We start from the raw sequence: 21491 nt of genomic DNA, 5'->3' as shown, positions 1-21491 counted from the left end.
TGAGTCCTTAGAGGAAAAAAAGAATTTACCATAGAACCTGATTTTTTTGCAATTTAAGAGTGTAATTGGCTTTGCACTGTTTTTCCAAACACCTCGAGGGCAGTAGATTGATTGAATTGAGAATTGAAAGAGAGGGAGAGAGAGGGAAAGAGACAGAGGGGGAGAGTGAGAGAGAGAGAGGTAGAGAGAGGATCTGTTGTTTGATGGTTGAATGCACGGCTGGCTCACATGCTCGTGAACAAAGACGGCTGGTCAGAAACTGCCGAGCCATGAATGGACAAAACGAGACGGATGTAAGAGAATGAATGCAAATGACTGAAATCCTACAGAGGAGAACGCACTGGAAAATGAAGACCAGGAGGATAGGAAGGATGTGTGTGAGAACTAGATAGCAACTGGCCTATAGTATGAACATTTCTACATTTACTACTATAAGAGGGAGGGTCCTACTGTGCTCTAATCAGCCCTGTTACCCCTGTGTGCTTGTGTGTGTGTGATGATACAGTGTGTGTCGCTCACTCACTCACTTGTGTGTCTCTCCCTCTCTCCGTGGACCATAGGTCACTTAATAAAAGGCGATTATCCAGTTTGTGTCTCCGTTAGCTGTTAACCTCCTCACCCCTCCTGTAGGCTGACAGCGGGGTGGGGGACAGAGGAGGGGGAGATGGCACCAGCTGGCACCAGACTCACTGTGTCTGGCCCTGGCATCCACTCTCTCAGTGTAAGACCCTGCTTCATCCGGCCTGCTGGGCCCCAGACCTGGGGCTGTCTGCGCATCCTAACAACCCAAGCAACCAAACTCCACCTGTCCTGCCTCAGGCTAGAACACACACACACACACACACAATCACGCTCATACACAATCACGCTCACAGACTCATCAGTACATTTATTAGACAAACCGGATGGAGGGTCTGTTTTTGTGTGTGTGCGTGTGTGCGTGTTGAAATAGGATTAGTCTGTAGTGTGTAAGGTGAGCAGGTTCTCCATTGATTCCCTATTAGGAGAGCACTTCCCATAGGACTCATTATGGAGAGAGAAGAAGTCAGATGGAGTGAGATAGACAGGGAAGATACACAGATAAGACAAAGAAAGAACCCAAACAACAAAAAAATGGGAAGGAAATAAAAGTTGCAGGTGAAAAAAAAACAGGATTAAGCGAAGAAAGGAAGGATTATTGGATTGGTGAAAATGACAGTGGATTCTTATACCTCAAACATTCACACACACCAACACTTTCTTGTCAAATTTTCCACTTATTTTAGTGCAATATTTCCCTGATGCTGTGTCTATTACCTTTGAGACATGTGTATTTGTGTGTGTGTGTGTGTGTGTGAGTGCGTGCACTGTGCTCCATATGAATGACGGTCATTTGTCATGTTCAGTGCTTTGGCTGTATAATTGTGAAAGCCCTGCGGCCTGCTCTCTTCACACAACTCAATTTGACCATCACCCCGAAACATTAATTACATACACACACGCACACACACAAACGCTTTCACTCTCATCTCTCGTTCTTTCCCTCTTTCTCTCAGTCCCTCGCCTTATGTGTCTTACTCCCCATCTCTCATTTTCATCTCTTTATTCTCTTTCTCTCTGTCTGTGGATTGTGGGGGTGGACCAGGGCAGCTGCTCTCACAGTGCTCCTGTCCATGTGAGTGTGTATTTGTGTGTGTGTATGTGCAACTTTGAGTTTGTGGTCCCCAGATGGGGGTGACCCAGGCTTACCCCTCCTGCTGAAGATCCACCTGTCACACACACTTGCACGCATCTCCACAAACCCACCCACCAACACACACACATACAAACACAGATTATTATATCATCTCTATTCTATGTGATCTATATAGCACCAGGTCTATAGAAGAAGTGAGCATTAAATAAAAAACATTTTAACATTTAAATACATGGATCTAAAGCATGGGTATGTCTGTGTGCCTTTATTAAATTTCTTATAGAACATTGTGTAAGTGCTGAAGAGCATCGAGAACCCATTTGTACAATGAAGTTCCTTAAAATACCATTCAATAATTGATTTCCAAGTAATAAAGAGAAATTTTCAAGTTTTCAAATTTCCGAGTAGAAAAGATAGTCAACTCCAGAAATATTGGCACCCTTTAAGAGAAATCTGGGTGGGGGTGGGGGGAAACGTGTTAAATCATCACAGATGTTTTCAGGAACACAAAATCAGTGTTTTTCAATGACCATCTCAGTCTCTGAATTTGACCTCAGTTGAAAAGCTTTGGTGAGAAATGAAGAGGCAAGACAACAAGCGTGTCTAAGTCTAAGTATATAAAGGAGCTTGAAATGTTCTGCATGGAGGAAAGGTCTAAGATCCCAGTACAATCATCCTACAACCTTATGATTAATTATGATATTATTAAAATTAATAAATATATACTATACAACATCCATACATTTCAAGCCAAAATCTCTCTCTCTCTCTCTCTCTCTTTCTCTCTCTCTGTTGATAGGGGGATGGAAATTTGTCCATTTTCACCAAGGGTGCCAATAATTTCAATACATTACTCCAGTATCAACAACCAGCAATCAGCGACTACTATCTTTTGATTAAATACAATTTATTATTATTATTATTATTATTATTATTATTATAAGAGTAATAGGTAATAAGCAATATGTAATAGTGGAGTTGGCTTTGATTTTTTAGTTTTCTTGTGAGAGCAATAATAATGACAAATATTTATTATATTACTATATAATATACTGATGAGTAATTAAAGCAGAATTGATATGGTAACTCGTGATTACTTATTAATTAGTAAGTACTTAACTATTAATTAAGGAGCTATCAAACATTTGGTTATGTCAGTTGTTTAAGATTTGTTACTAAACCATTTCATTTTTTTTCAATATAATAGCTAATCATAATGATGACTAATTCATTAAGCACTATTGTGCGAAACTTAGTTACTGACTGCTAGGTTAATAAGTATGTATTAAGAAACTGTATTTTAAAATGCTACCAAAGTATGTAAGTATGAGAAGGGCTTTCATTTTCCTCTTTGCTCCTGTGAGGATTGCTGAGCCAGCATTAGTTTGTTTTTGAGAGTTTGAAGTGCAAGATTTGTCACATGTGTTGAATCAGTTGTTTTTCTAAACATGTCATAGATTGTAAAGTAAAGCTTATGAATCAAGACAGAGAAAAAGACTGAGCAAAATGAAAGAAGCGTGAGACAACATCCACCATCTGTCAAATTCACATTTTTTTGTGTGTGTACATGTCGTATGTTTGTGTGTGTGTGTGTGTGTGTGTGTGTGTGTGTATACTGTATGTCTGAGCAAACATAGAAAAATATAGAAAGCATAGATTTTTTTTGGTTTGTGCGTATATTGAAGTGTTCAAAGCATTCAAAATGGTCCCCTACTAATTATATTCTTCTTTGGAAAATCGGGAGCACTACATTGAATAGCAATAGCAATAAAATATGTGGCTGAAGTAAACAATTTCATACATTACATTAAATGTGTTTTCTCATCACTCTACAACAGTAGTCACATTTTTTTTACACAAACATGCTCAATACTAGTTAACTCGCTATCCACATAATTATTTGACCTAAGGACAATAAAGTATCCAAGCTGACTATAACTCAAATTTATGTATCAAATAGAAAGGACTTCATAAAACAATCTGCTCCTCATATTTGTAGAATTTCTTAGGAGAAGTCCGAAGGGCATTTCCAACATACCTTGCTGTCTTCCTTATTGAAGAATGTCCTGAGTGATGGGTATTCCATAGTTTTTAGGGAACCTATCACAATGCACTGTGGGATAGCATACTAGATAGTGCACTAGATATTCTGCTCTTGTTTTTGGACCCCTCTACAAAATGTTAGACCTCAAAAATAGTCCACTATGTAGTGAATAGTGACAGAGCATTTTAGACACAGCTGTTGTTTCATATGTGAAGACCAATAAGTATGAAGAAAAAAATCAGAGAAAAAAAAACGCTAGGGCCCATTTTGCTGGTTCTCAAAATATTTCCACTGTCTAGTCCAAAAAGCCTGGCATTTCTGTTTCCTTCACAATGGTCTTTAAACTATATCTAGAATAATTCTAATTCATTGTAACACGTGACACAAACCAGCAGTCTTTAAGGTTATTAATCCTTACAGATTCTCCAAATCTTCTGTACCCCTGTGTCTTAAAGTCTCTCTGGATCAGAGCATCTGCTAAATGGCTAAATGTAAATATACAGTGAATGTGTGCATTTATTAAGTAAGGAATAAAAGACAACAGGATGCACTATTATAGGAAAATAATCACTGTCATGGTGGTGTGATATGACCTGATGTGAAGGGAAGTTACTGTTACCACACCAAAAGTTGATTATTTTCCAACACAAGCATTTCAAAAGCAAGTGTTTCAGCCATCTTATATCACAGAAAATTGAATTGTAAGACAATTACACTTTTTTATTTATTAAAGAATGACATATACATTTTTTCAGTTTATAGTTAATATATTTAATGTTGTGGAATGTCTTTGAAACAAGTTAGTTCTTGTTATCACATACATTATAGCTGCAACAGCCTCTCTTATTTTCATTTCTTGAAGCTAATAAGACAAAAAAAAATGCAGCTTGTTGTGTTACTGAGAAAGCCCTCTGACCTGAAGACCTTCCTGTGTCAGAAAATGTAAAAGACCAGCTTTACCTCTGGCTGTTACCAACCACTGACACTGGAGACTCCTTAGAAAAGTGCTAAATAAACGTCTCCTCACAGAAAACTTTACCATATCAGCATTTAGACAGCGTTTTGTGGAGCACCGCCATACAAGTACCTGTGTAAGCTGTTACTATAGAAACAATAACGTATTAGAACAAGCACACTGAATTATGGCCAACAATATTATCAGGGCTTATGTTATAGAAAGTTAATCAATATCTTTAATACCAATATCATGGTATTATTTGCATTTTCCCCCCACCAGACTTCCCTTAAATGGTTAACATTAGTGTTAAAGCTATTTTTTACAGTGTCACTAGACGAGTGCACTCTGGTGTGTGTTCAGGGTTGAACAGCAGTGTTTTTATATTACACTAATGAAAATTCAATTCAACAAAAGGTGCAAGGCCATTAGGTGATCACTGTGTGTGTGTTAAGGTGTGATTGTTATTCTATTAGACAATGTGTCATATGTTTTTGGGGGTGTTTCCTGCCCCCTTCCTCTGGTGATAATTGATTCCCACTGCGCTCTGCTGATTGGTGTGAGGCCCCCTATGGGCCGGGAGAGGACTCAACAGCTGCCCATCTCTCACTCTCTCAACATGAAAATGGATAAAGAAAAATGGTGATTTTTTAAGAATTTACACATTCACTCAGCACCACAGAGTACACCCGAAGGTCTAACTTTACACACACATACACATTCCTATGTACTTTCATGTTGTTAGGATGAACTGGAATGTAGTGGAGTTGCACATATAGCATACAAACACACACAAGCCACTGACACTCACGCAGAGAGGTGCAAGATGGCAGGGACAAATGTAGAGCAGATTGTCCTTCACAGAGGAAACCCAAGAGTGTGAGGGTTAGGGGAACGTGTTTGTTAATGATAACTGTGTGGCGTGTGTTGCTATCTTAGAGTGAGTGCTTCTGTGTACTCGATGAGGTGACAGCGAATTAAAGCTGTGTCTTCAATGAAGCACTTACTATATGTACTATTCTAGACAAAGATTGAGTAAACATAACTGTCTAGTATATTCACAGAAAGAAATACGAACATAGGGCATTAAAAAGACCCTGATTATGGATTATATTTGGCCAACAAAGAAAAACAAACACCAACCTGTCCCATCATGCACCACGGAATAAAAGCAGAGGGCTCATAGTAGATAGCATGACTAACTAACGTCGGCAGTAGAGTGGCCGTGCTTGCAGTTCAAACCTAATTGTAATGAACTGTATATTAAAGTGATAAATAGACTAATAGAAATAGAAAAAACACCAGTTAACTAAAAACCTAATTGTTTAGTTACCTAACTGATCTTGAGCAGCACTCAGTGCTTACATCAATTAACCTTTACAGACTCTGTGTCCATTCAAATAATATATAACCTTACGTTCATTTTCTTTTGCAAACACAGTGAAAGAGAGAGCACATGCTGGGTGGAAAATAACCCATATCTGCATAGTATGCAGCATATGACATATCTGATAATGAAAATATTTCAGACATTTAATGGTTAGCTAATGAAAATAAGGATTAGGATGGAAGCAGAGTTGTTAGATTAATAGAATACTGTAACATCATCTGTAAAATTATTATTTTTTGTATGTAATGCAACATATTACTATATAACAACAGTGTTACATAGATACTGATACATACTGTATATAGGTATCTGTACTTTGTTTCCTTAACTTAGCAAATATTTTCTTAAATGAATTTCATTTTCAGTGTATTTTTAAACGAAAATAAGTTCTATTAATAATACATAAATTCTTACTCCCTTAAATTTAACAACAAAAACAAACAAAAAATTCTATTTTTGAAATAGCTAGTAGAAAATGGTTAATAATTATGGTTAGCAATTAAATTCCATGAATTTCTTTTTTACAAACCTGTTTTGAAGTTTATGTTATAATCCTCTAGCTTACTACATACTATACACTCCTGGGCAAAAAAAAGGGCAAAGGCCAAAATGGCTATCTAATGGTTATCTAATGCAGGTTCTGTGTCTAGACAATGTGTTAAAAAGCTATTACTGTCTCAGAAAAACATTAAAGACAGACTGAAGTTTTTGGCAGAATATGGAAAGTTTAATTCAGAGTAGTTCAGCAGAGCTGTGTGGAGTGATGAATCATGATTTGAGTTGCATGAGGGTGCTCCAGGTGTCTTCGAAGATCTGGTGAGAAATACAATAGTGAATGCATCTCTATCAAAGTTAAACATGGAGGAAGAGGTGTCATGGTGTGGGGAGCCTTTTCAGCTGCTGGTACTGGTGAGCTGCTTCACTGTGAAAAGTCAATGAATGCTTTGGAATACAGGAGAATATTGCAGAAAGACTTGCTTCTCACAATTGAAAAGTTGTATTCTAACAAGGAATGATCAGATGTTATTTTTCAGCAAGACAATGCTCCTGCCCAACGATCACCAAAAAGTGGCCTGAGAACAAATCCATCAGGCTCATGTTTTGGCCTGGTCAGAGTCCACATTTGAATCCTATAGAGAATATTTGGTCTCACATTAAACACAAACTAACTGGGAAACATTTTTCAACTACTTATTAACTGTTTAAAGCCATGAACATTGAATGGAACAATATTGACTCTACTTTCTGTAAAAAGCTGTCTGCAAAAAAAAAAAAAAAAATTTAAAGAAATCAAAGGGAAAAGCTATCCCATACTAAGGTACTTTATCTATTTGTTTAATTCTTGCTAATTTTCTGACCAGTGATTTGTTGTTAAGACCATTAAAATCTTAATATTTTGCCATTTTTGGCTTGGCCCATTTTTTTCTGTCCAAGATATATTCTATATATCAGTATTAGATCATGGTATACAGCTGGAGCTTTTGTCTAAATGCAAAGCCGCAATATGAATATGATTGTAACTTTGTGCCTAATATGAAAAAAGTCCATAATTTATTATCAGTGCCTCTAAGAAAAGCAAGATCCAAACATACAAATACGGGGAAGGGAAACAAATTTATTGAAGCAAGCTGTAGAGCACCAAAATATTATAATGTCAAATTCTAATCATCATATCATGATGCAAGTGATGAGTTAATTATGCATATGAATTTAACATTATGCATATATATAAGTGGGAACATATGCTAACTGGCACTACTGGGATTTATTCACTGTATAGTGATAGTCATGTTATCATTTTAGGTCAAACTATTCTACCTGATCTGCTCATGTGTACCCCTGTGCTTGAAAGACATATTGATAAATCTCTGAACTAATAATGCTTAATTACAAATTAATTGAGCATCAGCTGTAATGCAATCCTCCTTAACTAATTAACATAACATGTTTCTGATGAGTGTGGGTGGGAGGTGCTGTGCTGTGCTGTTCATTTACAGAAGGGAGTTATGACAGATACAGGAGTAAAAGAGTGCAATCTTTCTGTGTGTATGTGTGTGTGTGTGTGTGTGTCTCAGAGAAAGCATGAGAGGTAAAAGATTGGTAGTTCACTCTCTTGCTGCACTCTAACACCAGTAATTGGAGGTTTAAGTGACCACACAATCATACACCCAGACCTCCTGGATGAAACCATAAGCTACAATCTATCATTTTTAATTGCTGAGAAATGCATTAAAATAATAAAGCGCATTGCGAGCGGCCAGAGTGATGAATAGGTCCTGCTGCCTCTATCGCATTACCTGCACTCTCAGAGATATTGCGAGCAGCATGTGCTGAGACACATGTGACTGTTATTCAATAACAAAAGTTGCATATTAAATTCCATCACAGCCCACAATGAATGTGTGACAGAGGGAGGGAGACAGAGAGAGTGGTCTTTCGTTTGGACTCACTTTCATCATTCTCCTGGAGTGACACCGATCTTTAAGACCGAGCCCTATGTGTCCTTTTGGATCAAATCTATCCGTATTAGTGGACTTGATTTGTCTCTGTAAGGTTATTTGTTTATTCTGTACTCATATGTCTTTGTTTTCTTCCTTTTGCATCTTTGAGATGAGTGTTTAGAGTTTATTTTAATAGACGGATGGTGCAACGTAGCAGCTGTTATCAGATTATTCCAATAATTCTCAATTGAATAGACATGTTTGCTAATTGCAGTGCTAATGGTTTAGGCAATTAAGTTTCTGAAGAGCAAAACAGCATAGAACCATGTCATTATTTTTCACTTTTATACTAATTTAGTTAATTGGTGTTAATTACTTAAGAACCTGTGGGATAATTCCCCTAAATTAGTCACATTTATATAGTTGTGTGGCCTATTTTTCTTCCTTTTTTATAAGATTAAACAATCTCCATATGGCAATAACCACAAAGGAAAAAGAACAAATAGCTGAAATATCAGAACTAACAGGAAAGTGGATTTTGGGTTTTCTGTACCAACAAGGCAACATTGCTTTTGGACACTGGAATATAATATATAGAGTAAGTGCACTGGATATGCTCCACTACACTATCAGACATGAGAGCAAAAATACTGCATAATCTATTGCAATAGGGCAAACATCATACCAACAATTGTTATAAAAATTAAAAATAATTAATTATCGCTATAAAATTATACAGCACAAAGCATAATTATTAAATTGATTAAAATAACTGGCCTATTATTTCCACCAAAATCAAGGCCTTATTTTCCTCAAAAAAAATATTTGCATTTGCTAAAGACAAATTAATAAAATGCTTGTAAAATATTCATACATTTTAAATAGTGGGGAAAATATACATTACAACATTTTTTAAAATTCCAAATATAAATTATAAATAATACCGCAAAAGGTAAATGTTTAGTATAATTTACTTTCAAAAATTCAGCTTACATATTGCATTTTACTGACTGTAATTCTTGTAACAGTGAGATCTGCTGTCATTTAAATAAATGACTTATAATAAATGCTTTGCAAAAAAAAAAAAAGTAAAGATACCCAATAGACATGAGAGAAATAAACAGTGAAGTCTTCAATGTGGCTGCTTTTGTTGGTGCAGTTTAATTCAGGAAGTGACTGCAATCAGTAGAAAATCTGTATATGAGTACTCAAATGGACACTTTTCTTTCACTCTTCTTTGTAATCAGTGATTTAAGTGCATGCATGTCTTTTCCCCCTGCTCACATTCCCTGATTGCTACCTTACAATACAGTGATTGTCTCTCTTTCTGATCCTTTCTTCCAGTTCTGCTCTGTTTTTTTCCCTCACACACCATTTCCACTGTCCTTTCATTATCTCCCCCTTTCTTCCTCCAACTTTTTTGTTGGAGAATATCACCTGAGGGCAAGACTCACTGGAATTAGTATTTGTATATACGTGTGTGTGTGTGTGTGTGTGTGCATGTGTGCATGTGTGTGTGTGTGCTTGTGTGTAGCTGTGTGTCCTGCGCGTGTCTGCATCCACCACATTTATTTTCTTGATATTTTGATGACAAATGGTGATGATGGATAGCTTTGGAGAGCCCATTAAATATCTGTGTTATTGAAGAATGTCTCTGTGTGTGTGTGTGTGTGTGCGTGTGTGTGTGTGTGTGTGTGTGCGTGTGTTTGTGTGTGTGTGCTAGTCTTTGATAATTTGATGGTAAAGAGGCAGTGATGAATGGTTTTAATGTTGGGTGGGTCATCACACAGAGAGAGATGGAGAGAAAGGGAGAGAGGTGTGAGGCAGTGAGGTAGGAAAAAAAACATGAACAGATATAATGGAATGGGATGGAGATGTCAATGTGCCACTGAGAGAAAAAAAAATGGATTTGCAACTTTCCAAAAGCTGAACAACTTCCACAGAAAATGTGAAATGTGAAATGTGAAATTTTCTATCAAAATGCTTTAACAGAACATGTGTTTCTTCCACTTCGCAAATTTTTTTGTTGTCTTACGGTCAATACCAGGGCTACAGTAAAATACCACAAACACCTCAGATGCAAATATGTAAAAAACAAAAACAAAAACAAAAACAAAAAACCCTGCAAAACACTGCAACAAAGAAAATGAAAAATATTATTTCGTAGTTTGAAAATACAAAAATACATTTTATAAGAGTGGCATGAGATTATTGGAGCCACTTTAGTCTGTAATGATAATGCTAGCATTCTGATGCTAGCTAGTCTTCAGAAACTACACTGGTGGTCTGATGAATTATAAAGTGTTAATCAATTACAATGTTTTGATGCTGTCTAAAGTATTACTGTATCATAAATGTTAACCTGCTCTTTACATTTTCTCCTGTTGTCTTTCATCTACAGCTTAACAGAGTTTAACTTAGCAACTTTCCTTGCTAGTTCCATCCAGCTAGTCAGCTAGCCAGCTAGCAAAAAGTATCACACACCATCACATAATATCTGTATTTTGAAAATGTAAAATACACAGAACATAAAAGCATTTTGATAACTTTGCTACAATTATCAAGTACATATTTTATATTTCAAATACATATTTTGAATATATACAGTACTGTGCAAAAGTTTATGCCCCCTACATTTTTACGTCTACTGCTTTACTGATCTGTGGAGATCAGTAAAAAAATGAGTGAAAAAATCAGTGAAAAAAATCCAAATGTTAAATTTTTCAAAAAATCTTTTACAGATTTTTTTAAATTATTAAAAAAAAAAAGTAATTAACAATATTCAGTAACAGACCACATGTCTCATAAAAACATGAAAGCGTCATTTGATTTAATATTTTAATGATTGTTTTACATTGTTTTAATCTTTGCTTTGCACAGTACTATATAACTGTAAAAAAATATATGTGCTACAAATGCAGTACTAGTTAAGACCACATAATACAATAATAATAAAAAACACTGTTATTGTTCATATTTTTTGTATTCACATTTTTGTTCCTCAGAAAACTGCACAGCAGTGCACCTAAGAAAATGTGCACAGTTTAAACGGCAAAGGCAGATTATGATTTGATTGAAGGTTTTATTGAATATTTTACTATTCACTGTTATCTTTACACAGTACTATCTTACAATTTGTTTTTAACCTTGAAAGTTTATATATAATGGTTTCTCTACAGATTTTCCACCTATTAGTTTACAGCAAATAAAAAGAAACAGTGGAAGTTTTCAGTTTTTGTACAGTATTCACATTTTTCTTGTAGTTCCTCCACTGACCTGTAGAGGGCACCATGTAGCACAGAATGCTTTCTGTTCACTTCTTACAGTCTGTATCATTGTAGCCTCCGTCAACCAGGCCTTGTCTGTTGGTGGTCAGATGTGCTTTTTTCAAGTAGCTTTTCTCCCCCTTTTCCATTATTCTTTTTTTTTTTTTCAACTAGTCTAGTACTAGTTGAAAAAAAAAAATCTCAATACACAATCTTTCAATCTTTCTTCAGAGCTTTTCTCTCCTCAGAGCTCTCAGAAGACCAAATGTTTCATCAGACTGTGGCTGACAACCCCTACTGAAGATAACAGAAAGAAAATTAATCTCCCTTTTGCAATGCAGAACTCCTAAACCTCCTTTGTATTCATATAGTTCATATTAATTTCATCTTTAGCTACCTGCATCACACTGGAGGACTGTTAGAAACTGGGGTGAAGCTTAGATTGGGGTTATTTTAAGGAAATAGAGACAGCATCCAGATTTGTTCAAAGTATTATGATCTAGTAGAGAGAAATAAACAGGGATAGAGAGATGATTGAACATCAACAGTGTATTCATTGAGTAAAATTAAATACATTTATAAAGTGGTCCCTGTCCGTTAGTTTTGCGTCTCCAATACCTGTTGTGGCCATTGGACAGGACAGTGACAATGCTGAGAGATGTCCCATTGCTCCTGTCCCCATTTTCATTGCTCATGTCCTGTAGCATGACACAGGCTCCAGGTAGAAACTCTGCCCTGCTGCTGGAAGGGGTGAGTCCATTCAACAGCCCAGCCTCTAACATAGTAGTAGGCGTTCCTGTTGGTGTGTTAACGCCCCTCCAGCCACACAACAGCCTTACATAAGCAGACCTAAAGTCCCTGTTGAGCGCGGCATAAAGGAACGGGTTTAGCGTGGAGTTAACATAGCCTAGCCACAGCACCACTGAATATGCTGTGCGTGGAGGATCTGTCTCTTTTCGTATCCCCATAATGGTGAAAAATGTAAAATATGGAAACCAGCAGACTACGAAGGCACCCAGCACAACTGCTAATCTCACTGCAGCTTTGTGTTCACGTAGTGCTATCACTGACACTCCTGGTAACGAAGACATGGGTGTTGAAGAGCAAGCTCGATGTGTGGAAAGGATTCTCTTTGCCTGGGCCCGTGCAATGCGGAACACTCGGTAATAAGTCCAGCACATTGCCACCAGGGGGAGATAAAAGGTCGCTAATGAATCCACTAGTACATACGTGGGATTTAGCTCAAAGCGACAGTCTCCCGCAGGGTCGTCCTTACCGTGATTCTGCACCGTTTGGTCCACCGTATTCCAGCCCAGGTGAATAGGAACAAACGAGACACCAATGGACACCAGCCAGATCACTGCTAATGACGTACCAACATGCCATGGCAGCACCAGTGTAGGGTAACGTAAAGGCACCGTGACTGCAATGTAGCGATCTATGCTAATGGCCAGGAGGTTAAGAATAGAAGCAGTGCTCAGCATGACATCCATTGAAATGTAGACATTGCAAAAGTGAGCTCCCAGTGGCCAATCACCAGTCACCTCAATGAGAGTGGAGAAAGGGAGGACTAGGGCTCCTAGTAGCAGGTCAGTAATGGCGAGTGACACGATGAAGCAGTTGGTGACACTGCGTAGGCGTCTGGTTGCGCAGACAGCTAGACACACTAGCACGTTTCCACACACTGTTAGCAAGGTGAGGACGGATAGAATCACACCTAATCCTATCTGAGACCACATTTTAACACTGAACCAGTGTATGTAAGCAGGAGAGTGTTAGCAAGTGTATCTTAATGGGGATAGTTGATCATTTTTAGGTGAATAGCCAACATGCTGCATGTGTAGGCCTCCTTCAGATCTCTGTGTTAGCTGCGTTACAGAGAAGTCCACTGTTTGACCTTTCACAGATGAATCCTTGTTTGGGGCCAGAGGAGTCCATTTTGTAAGACATGTTAGAATCTGCCGCCCTCTTCTGGTGAGCATAGTCAGTGCATCATATTTTTTTCTTTCTGCTCCTGTTGATGAGAGAAGATAGCTGAATTTAGGTGGCCCTTATAACAGTATATCAGTATTATGATAAACCATGTCTCAGTAAGCTTTATCATCATAATATCCTGAAAATTCCCCTGTATTTTAACTCTATGGATAAAGCATGGATGCTCTGATTTTATTTTTTTTACTTGCTGAAGATGCCAACCGTGAATCATTTTCCAAATTTCGAAAGATTCATAAAGGAAGATTTTTTTCCTGGTGCCTTGGAATTGTTATTTTTAATCATTTACTCATTCATTCATCTTCAGTAAATGCTTTATCCTGGTCAGGTTCACAGTGGAGCCTCAGTCTATCGTGGGAATACTGGCAGAAATACACCCTAAATGGGACGCCGAATATTGTGATCTAATATTTTTACCATTTCATCCATCACCATTTCATTTACAATGTCACCATTTCATTTACCATACGTGTTTCAGTTTAATCACCTATGTGGGAAAGTTTTCTGAGAAGAATAATAAGTTGTTATACTTCCTCTTGTGTGCATACATAAAAGTTCACTTCCCTGTGATAAAACTTATGAACTGTATGTGGAAAAATTTTAAGCATTGATAACATGTTTAACACTGATAACATGATGAAAGGGTGTGTGCATGCCTGTGTGTATGTGTGTGTGTGTGTGTGTGTGTGCGTGTGTGTGTACATAAAAGAGGGAGAGGAGGTGGGAGCTTGGTTGATACTGTGTTTGAGGGGTTTGCGTCAGTGTGGTTTATTTGCTCTCACTGTCAGTAGGACTTAATGGAAGTTTGGCTACAGGACTGTGGAGTTAACGCCTGATAATTTCAGCCTAATCGCTCAACCTCAACCTCTTTCCCACATGCACTACAAACTGAGATAGAGAAAGCTAGAGACTGTGTGTGCTTGTGTTGGAACAGTGCTCAGATACTCTCCTTGCCCATAGAGGACATCAGAATAAAATAAATAATGCTTCATATCAATATTATTTCCACAAAGCGTTCACTTTTTTCACTGCTAAAAGAACATGTGTCCCACATGCGTGCACACATACACGTGCACACACACACACACACACAAACACACACAAATCCTTGCAGTCTTTAACAGTAATTAATATCCTTTGTGAGTTGTGTGTATAAATATATTTAAAACAAACACACACAGACTCTTTCGGCTGTGGATTATGCCCAGTAAACCCTCACCATATCTGGGCAGCCCCCCTATTTTCCTCCCCTATAAGGAGCCTTTCCCACCACAGTCTGTGTGTGTGTGAGAGAGAGAAAGAGAGAGAGAGAGGAAAGAGAGAGAAAGAGATTCTTTCTCTCTTTGATCCTGATTCCCTGATTCCCTGAGTCCCTTAAAATTGCCTTGATTAAACTGTTCTTTCAACTTCAGTGACACACACACAAGCACACACACACACACACACACACACACCTGCCCATTTTTAAACACATTTACCATAAAGCACAACAGTAAAACCCTGTATATAAACATACAGGGTTTTACTGTTGTGCTTTATGGTGAATATATTTAATACATATTCAAACATAATACTTCTTAGTATTATGTTAATAATGCTGCAGAGGAGAGCTGTAGTATATAAAGGAATAAATTTAAGAATTGTACAGGAAAAATAAGAATCTTAACATTTTAACAATGAGAAACAATATGGCTATAAAAGCATATTTTCACCTGATAATACTCACAATACTCAGCAAAGTACATCATATCAAAGTATATCTACAGTCCCATTTATATATTGTTTAGCTGAAGTCAGCTCACTGGACCAGAGATTAGCTACAGAGCTATAGACATTAAGGCAGAAAAAACATACTGTATATATTTAACACCGATAGTAAGACAGTTTTACTATGGTATCTTATAATATCTATATTTGTTCTACTCTTGACCATGATATTATCATGGTTTTTCTGTGGTACTTAAGTTTTATTATGTTTTGCTATGTTATTTAGGTGTTGTTATCTGTCTTACAGAAATGCCCTAGTAGCCACTTTATATCAATGGCTTGCAAACCATGCTTTTCAATTTATGGAGCAAAACTTTTTAATTTATGGAGGTTAATTATGTGTGAGGCTCATGTTTCACAATGAATCATGTTCCATTAATTAATACTGAATCAGTTACAGCCCATAATCAGGAAGTACCAGGAAATGCGCAGTAGTTTTAATATAATCAGTATATGCGCAGTAGTTTTAATATGATCAGCTTGAAAAATATCAGCGTCTTGAGCCAAGAGAATGAAACTAGATCTGTCCAGTAAATATAAAAGATGTTTGTCCTCTGTGCTACATGGTGCTATAGAAGGCCTCTTTCTTCTAAGTAAGCCTTTGTTTAGGTTTAAGCTGACAGGTTATTCTAAGCCCAAGCAGTTTGAGAGATCATTGTGGGTGGGAGGTCATTTCATCTTCAAAATAAGTGCAAGCTCCCATACACCAGTTGCATTTGATACATTTGTTTTCTTAAGATGTGACAGGCTGATGGTTATATTTTATGGGAATGGTTATGGGAATCACTGTAATAAATGATACATTTAACTCCCTGAGCTCCCTGTCCTTCTCATGGTGTGCTAAAAACAGTTGAGAGACCCAGACTGTTCTCATCTCTGATGCACACACTGACCTCGACCCTCTCAGTCACTTGGGCTTCAGACTTAGATTAATCACCCGACAGCTTTGGAAAGGACAGCAAATATTTTAGCAGTGTGCCTCATCGTAAAGAATGTGATTTATATCTTGCCATTACAGACCACTGTTAGGAATACACTGATATGTATTTATTCAGACACCTGTGTGGTAATATAGACATATAGATTCTGACTGTGTGCATCCATGTTCCACATTAGTCAGCATTTCAAAAGACCTCTAGCAAGCAAATTTCTTCGGCATCCAAATCAGGTAAGGAATAAAACACTACGGAGTGTACTGTTACCGGAAAATAATCAATGATGGGGCAGTGTGATGCATCCTGACATGAAGGAGAGCTACTGTTACACCCTGAAGTTGGTTATTTTCTAATAACAGCACATCCCAAAGAGTTTTATTTCTATTACACAAGAAATTTGCCATTGATTTTTTTACATTTATTAATGTCATACTTTTTTTTTATCAGTTTATAGTTACATTTATTGTTGTAAAATTTCCATATTTTCTGTTATGATTTACGTTATAACAGTTGTTCCCTCACCAGTATCTCGTTTTTTCCTTTAACCCTAAAGACAAAAAATGTCAAAAAGCCCTCCAACCTGAAGGCTCACCCATGAAAACCTAAAGATTAGAAAGTTTTTATGTAACTTATGCTTAACATTTGGCCTGGATTTTAATACATAACAGTCTCTAGAGGTGAGAGAAGAATAGCCAGATTGGTTTGAGCTGACAGGAAGTTTGCAGTAACTCATATTTAACCACTTTTTACAAGTGTGATGATCAGAAAGGTATCTCAGAATGCACAACATGTGATGAGCTACAACAGCAGATGACGACATCAGGTTCAGCCAAGATGTACATAAATGTTACTATAACATTTCTGCAACATAAATAATGTTAATTTTTGTGTTATTGAGGAACATTATGTGAGTTTTGACTGTGAGAGTAAGAATATTATGAAGAATAGAGAAGTATCAGGATTTAGAGGACACTGTATTTTTTGTAACATAAAATTTACAATAAAACATTTGCAATAAAATTTCATGTTACCTGAACAAAATTTTCAATCAGCAGACCGTTTTCTGATAGTTCTTTTTCTAGGGAACTTTTGGTTCACATTTTCATGTTATCTCAAAAGGAGGTCTTATTTTTTCCACAGTACTTCAACTTTCTCTCTCTCTTTTGCTTGAAGTCTAAACACATTGAATGTGATTCAGAGCACATTTAGGCAATTCACAAAGCGACAACATGACAGTAGTCTCTCCAAACAGTCTGTTATGATCCGGTAGCTAAATGACATAGACAGACAGCTTGATTTAAACTGAGTGTTCAGTGAATGACTCATCTGAGAGCTCCAGCTAAAAATAAACCTAACAGCTTTATGAGGGAAAAAAGAGGAAAAGCTTTTACACTGTGTATAGAGGTATAGAGGCAGATGCAATCAAACGCTGGCTCTTTAGCTCTTTTACTTGTGTTGGTAGCATTTATATGAGTGCAACAAGGTCCATTTATTGAGAAAAATATAATATAATATAATATAATAAATTTCTGGACCAGTAACAAAATACATTAATGCACCTGGAAGGAATAGGAATTAAAGAAGAACGCAGAGAAAAATCCTTCAAAAGACAAAACCAGTGAAGAACACATACAAAACTAACACAACCATCAGCTAAACCATGCTTCCTGGCCTTAAATGGGAACACGCAGAAAAAAGTGACTGCTTTTGAGTCATCTTTCTTTTGCTCCTGTTGAGGTTGAAAGCTGACATTGTCACATGTATATGGTTAAGGGGAGGGCTGGAGTTTCGGCCCACAAGTGTCAGCCTGATGCGCACTTCCTACGAAACCGACTATTCAACAGAGATGCAGCTTTTCATACTGCAGACGTGAGGTTTGCTGCTTGCGTTTATTTGTGCAAAGGCCTGAATACATTGTTGTGTCAAATCTGACCTGGTTATTCTGAATACATCAACAATTTTAATCAAGGGCTCAGATTCCTGATATAAAACCTTCCTGCTGTACAACAGATTTTGAACATCCGTGATATGTTATATGTTAATTAATATTTATACATGGGTACTGTGCAGAAGTCTTTAGTGCCCTATTTTTATGTTAATATTTTTATGTTAATATTTTGTCTTAAATTAGTTTGTCTTGTCCATTAGTGTGCCAATAGAAAAGCCAGTAGAAACACTCGAAACAATTGTTAAAGAAAATTTTCAGTGTCAATAATCCTACAGAACACCACAAGATAGTAAACCAAGACAAAGGCTGGCCACAGAAAATATTGATTTTATATATAATAAAGTACCCTATTAGAGTACTAAGACAAAGGCTGGCCACAGAAAATATTGATTTTATATATTTATATAGTTATCTATCTATCTATCTATCTATGTATATATATATATATATATATATATATATATATATATATATATATATATATATATATATATATATACTGTATATATTTCATAATTCATACTGTATGCCTGTAGATGATATCCAAATCATAAAGCTAACTAGTCACTAATTGTTTTCAAAAAAGGTGTAATTGTTAAATCATCACTTTATTATATACACCCTTAAAAAAAGGTTAGTCTAGCACCTTAAAGGGTTATTTGGTTAATCTCACTATTAAAGGTTCTATGTAGAACCCTAGAACAGTGGGTTCCAAATAGATCCCCTTTAGAAAGCTGGAAATATTAACAAAAAAACGTTAAGGTACCTTTTTCTGAGAGTACAAACCAGCTTTTGCTGGTTTAGCTCCATGGTGTATATATTTTAAAATCCCATCCAAGAAGCGAAAGAACTTACACTAATTAAGCTATTTTTATTAACTCTATCTTATTATTAATTGGCAACTTTATGCTAACTCCAGCAGAGCTCGAGTTCCTGTGAGCTTGCTTGAAAATGCACTCACTTTTATTAACTGCTTTATCCTGATCACAGACACAGCGGATCCGGAGCCTATTCTGGGAACACTGGGAGTGAGGCCGTGATGCCAGTCCATCACAGGGCACTATGCACACACACATTCACACACCTACTGGTAATTTAGCATAACCAATTGGATTAGAGTTTACATCCTCAATTCATTTGACATATCTCTATCACTAATGACTGCCCTGCTTCCCTTTTCTCTCTACATTTCCTCTTTGTCTTTCTCTGTCCAGCAGATGTCACGGTCAGGGTTGTCTCATATTAATGAGTCATGGTCATTTCATGCTAACGTCCCTTCATAAGGCAACGATTCAATATTTGACAATAAAACTAGTTCTGTTATGATATGATTGTATATGATTCGGTTTAGTAGCCTCCCATCGATATATGACTAACTTTGTTCACTTGTAGCAAAGGAGAATAATCTTGCTAGCCTATTAAATTATTCACACATCAGTTTAAAACTATGAATTATTTTTTACACACTAGGAGTTTGTCCTTTTTCGATAATAATCGATTTATAATTTATTCTAATCCATAATAATTAAATTATGATTGTTGCACTGATTAATTTTAATCATTACTTTTTTAAATCAGTGCATCAAGCTAAACTGTTCAATCATTACACCCCTAGTAGCTATCCCTCCATTTATTTTTTATGGAATGTAGATTGAATATATACTACACTGGCATGAATGTACAGATTTTAAGATATTTTTCTTAATTCTTTGGTACTCTTTCTCTTTTCTCACATTGCCACACACTCTTAATTATGCTTACATGGACTTTGTACTCTTTCTGTCCTTAAATACATTAACCAGCTGTATTTTACAAAGTTGCTGTTTGCCGAGGCATACAATTCTGCACTCTCTCTCTCTCTCTCTCTCTCACACACACACACACACCTGAAAATTCTTTGTATAATTAAGAGAGATCTTTATCAGCTTGTTTCCAAGCTTGCACATACACATATACATTGTACCCAAATGCACACACACATGCTGCTAACACCAAAGCAGCTCAGCTGAACTAAAAGAGGAAGGTGAATGAGAGTGTCATCAACGTTACACACTTTCCTCTTGGTTTCACACATCTGCCTTATATCACAACCTAACCTTTCTCCAGATATTGACTGTCTATCACTGTACTTTTGCTTATGTTTAGAAGGTCAGCTTCTGCATTCTTTTCTATATTCTGTCCATACAAATGTGCAACACACAAAACATATTAAAAGAACTTATTTCAATCAAGATAGCATGAATTTAGAAGTAGCATGGACTTACTTTATGTGACCTCCATTTTTGTGATGTCCTCTCTCCCCTTCTCTCTGTCACACACAAACTCTCTCTCTCCACTCTCCTTTCTCTCGCTCTCTCGCACACTGAGCGCACGCCTTATCTTAGCCAATCACATGGCTAAATGGGTTCTTTTCAAGTAGGCGTGCTTGTCTTTTAATGTATGTGCGTGTATGTAAGCGAATCATGTCTATGTGTGTCACTGTGACTGCCTATCCTCGACTCCTTGTCTGTAAACTTGTATGAGTAAGTCATCATGGGTCCCTTTTTCCAAGTTCTGACCCATAGTTTTTGTTCTTTTGGTTTTTTTCCCATTTTCTTAACCACTTGTGTGCTTTGTTCAGTACATAAAAGTACTCTAATAGGGTAAAATCCTGGAGTCAGCCTATTTGGAACAGCAACAACAAAAATCTCTGAATTATTTTCATCCCTAGTCTCTCAGTGTGGTTTTAACTCATGTGACTTTATGTACATTGGACCATAAAAGAATGTAAATGATGTTGATGTTTGGAGTAGCAGCAGTGTGAAGACAGCTGATAATTATCCTGTCAGCTGTGACATTCATGCTGCTAATATGTTTTTTTTATTAGACACTGTACAGCCCCACATTGACAGGCACATTTCTCCCTGACGTCTTCTTTATTTGCTTTTTACCAGCAATGTGGAGGTTTTTCCTGCTGCTAATACAGACAAACACTGCTTGTTATGCAATCGAGACCAGACTGATAAAAGAGGTGCATTCAAATCTTTACATCTATAAATATTATTCTTATTTGTTCTTTTTTTTTTCTTTCTACTTGAG

At 36.7% G+C, this 21491-nt stretch overlaps 1 protein-coding gene across 2 annotated transcripts; it reads right to left on the bottom strand.

Annotated features, from left to right (window-relative positions):
- Window positions 1–9611: 9611 nt before the first annotated feature.
- Window positions 9612–20799, bottom strand: hrh2a (histamine receptor H2a). Of its 2 annotated transcripts, none has more exons than XR_003403100.3 (3): window positions 20678–20799; window positions 12169–13785; window positions 9612–12068 (listed from the first exon to the last, which is right to left on the bottom strand). XR_003403100.3 is itself a non-coding variant. In XM_026919619.3 (3 exons), exons 2-3 carry the CDS (start codon window positions 13508–13510, stop codon window positions 12264–12266), a joined length of 1128 nt encoding a protein of 375 aa, XP_026775420.3. In that variant the 5' UTR covers window positions 13511–13785; window positions 20678–20799; the 3' UTR covers window positions 9612–12263. The 2 variants fall into 2 exon arrangements, 1 of the variants encoding a protein (XP_026775420.3); XM_026919619.3 differs by having other exon boundaries at window positions 9612–12270; window positions 12390–13785.
- Between the last annotated feature and the right edge of the window lie 692 nt (window positions 20800–21491).

This window comes from Pangasianodon hypophthalmus, chromosome 9 (assembly GCF_027358585.1).
Source record: "Pangasianodon hypophthalmus isolate fPanHyp1 chromosome 9, fPanHyp1.pri, whole genome shotgun sequence".
Lineage (NCBI taxonomy): Eukaryota > Metazoa > Chordata > Actinopteri > Siluriformes > Pangasiidae > Pangasianodon > Pangasianodon hypophthalmus.
The sequence above is the reverse complement of the archived record's forward strand: the minus strand, read 5'-3'. Positions and strand labels throughout refer to the sequence as shown.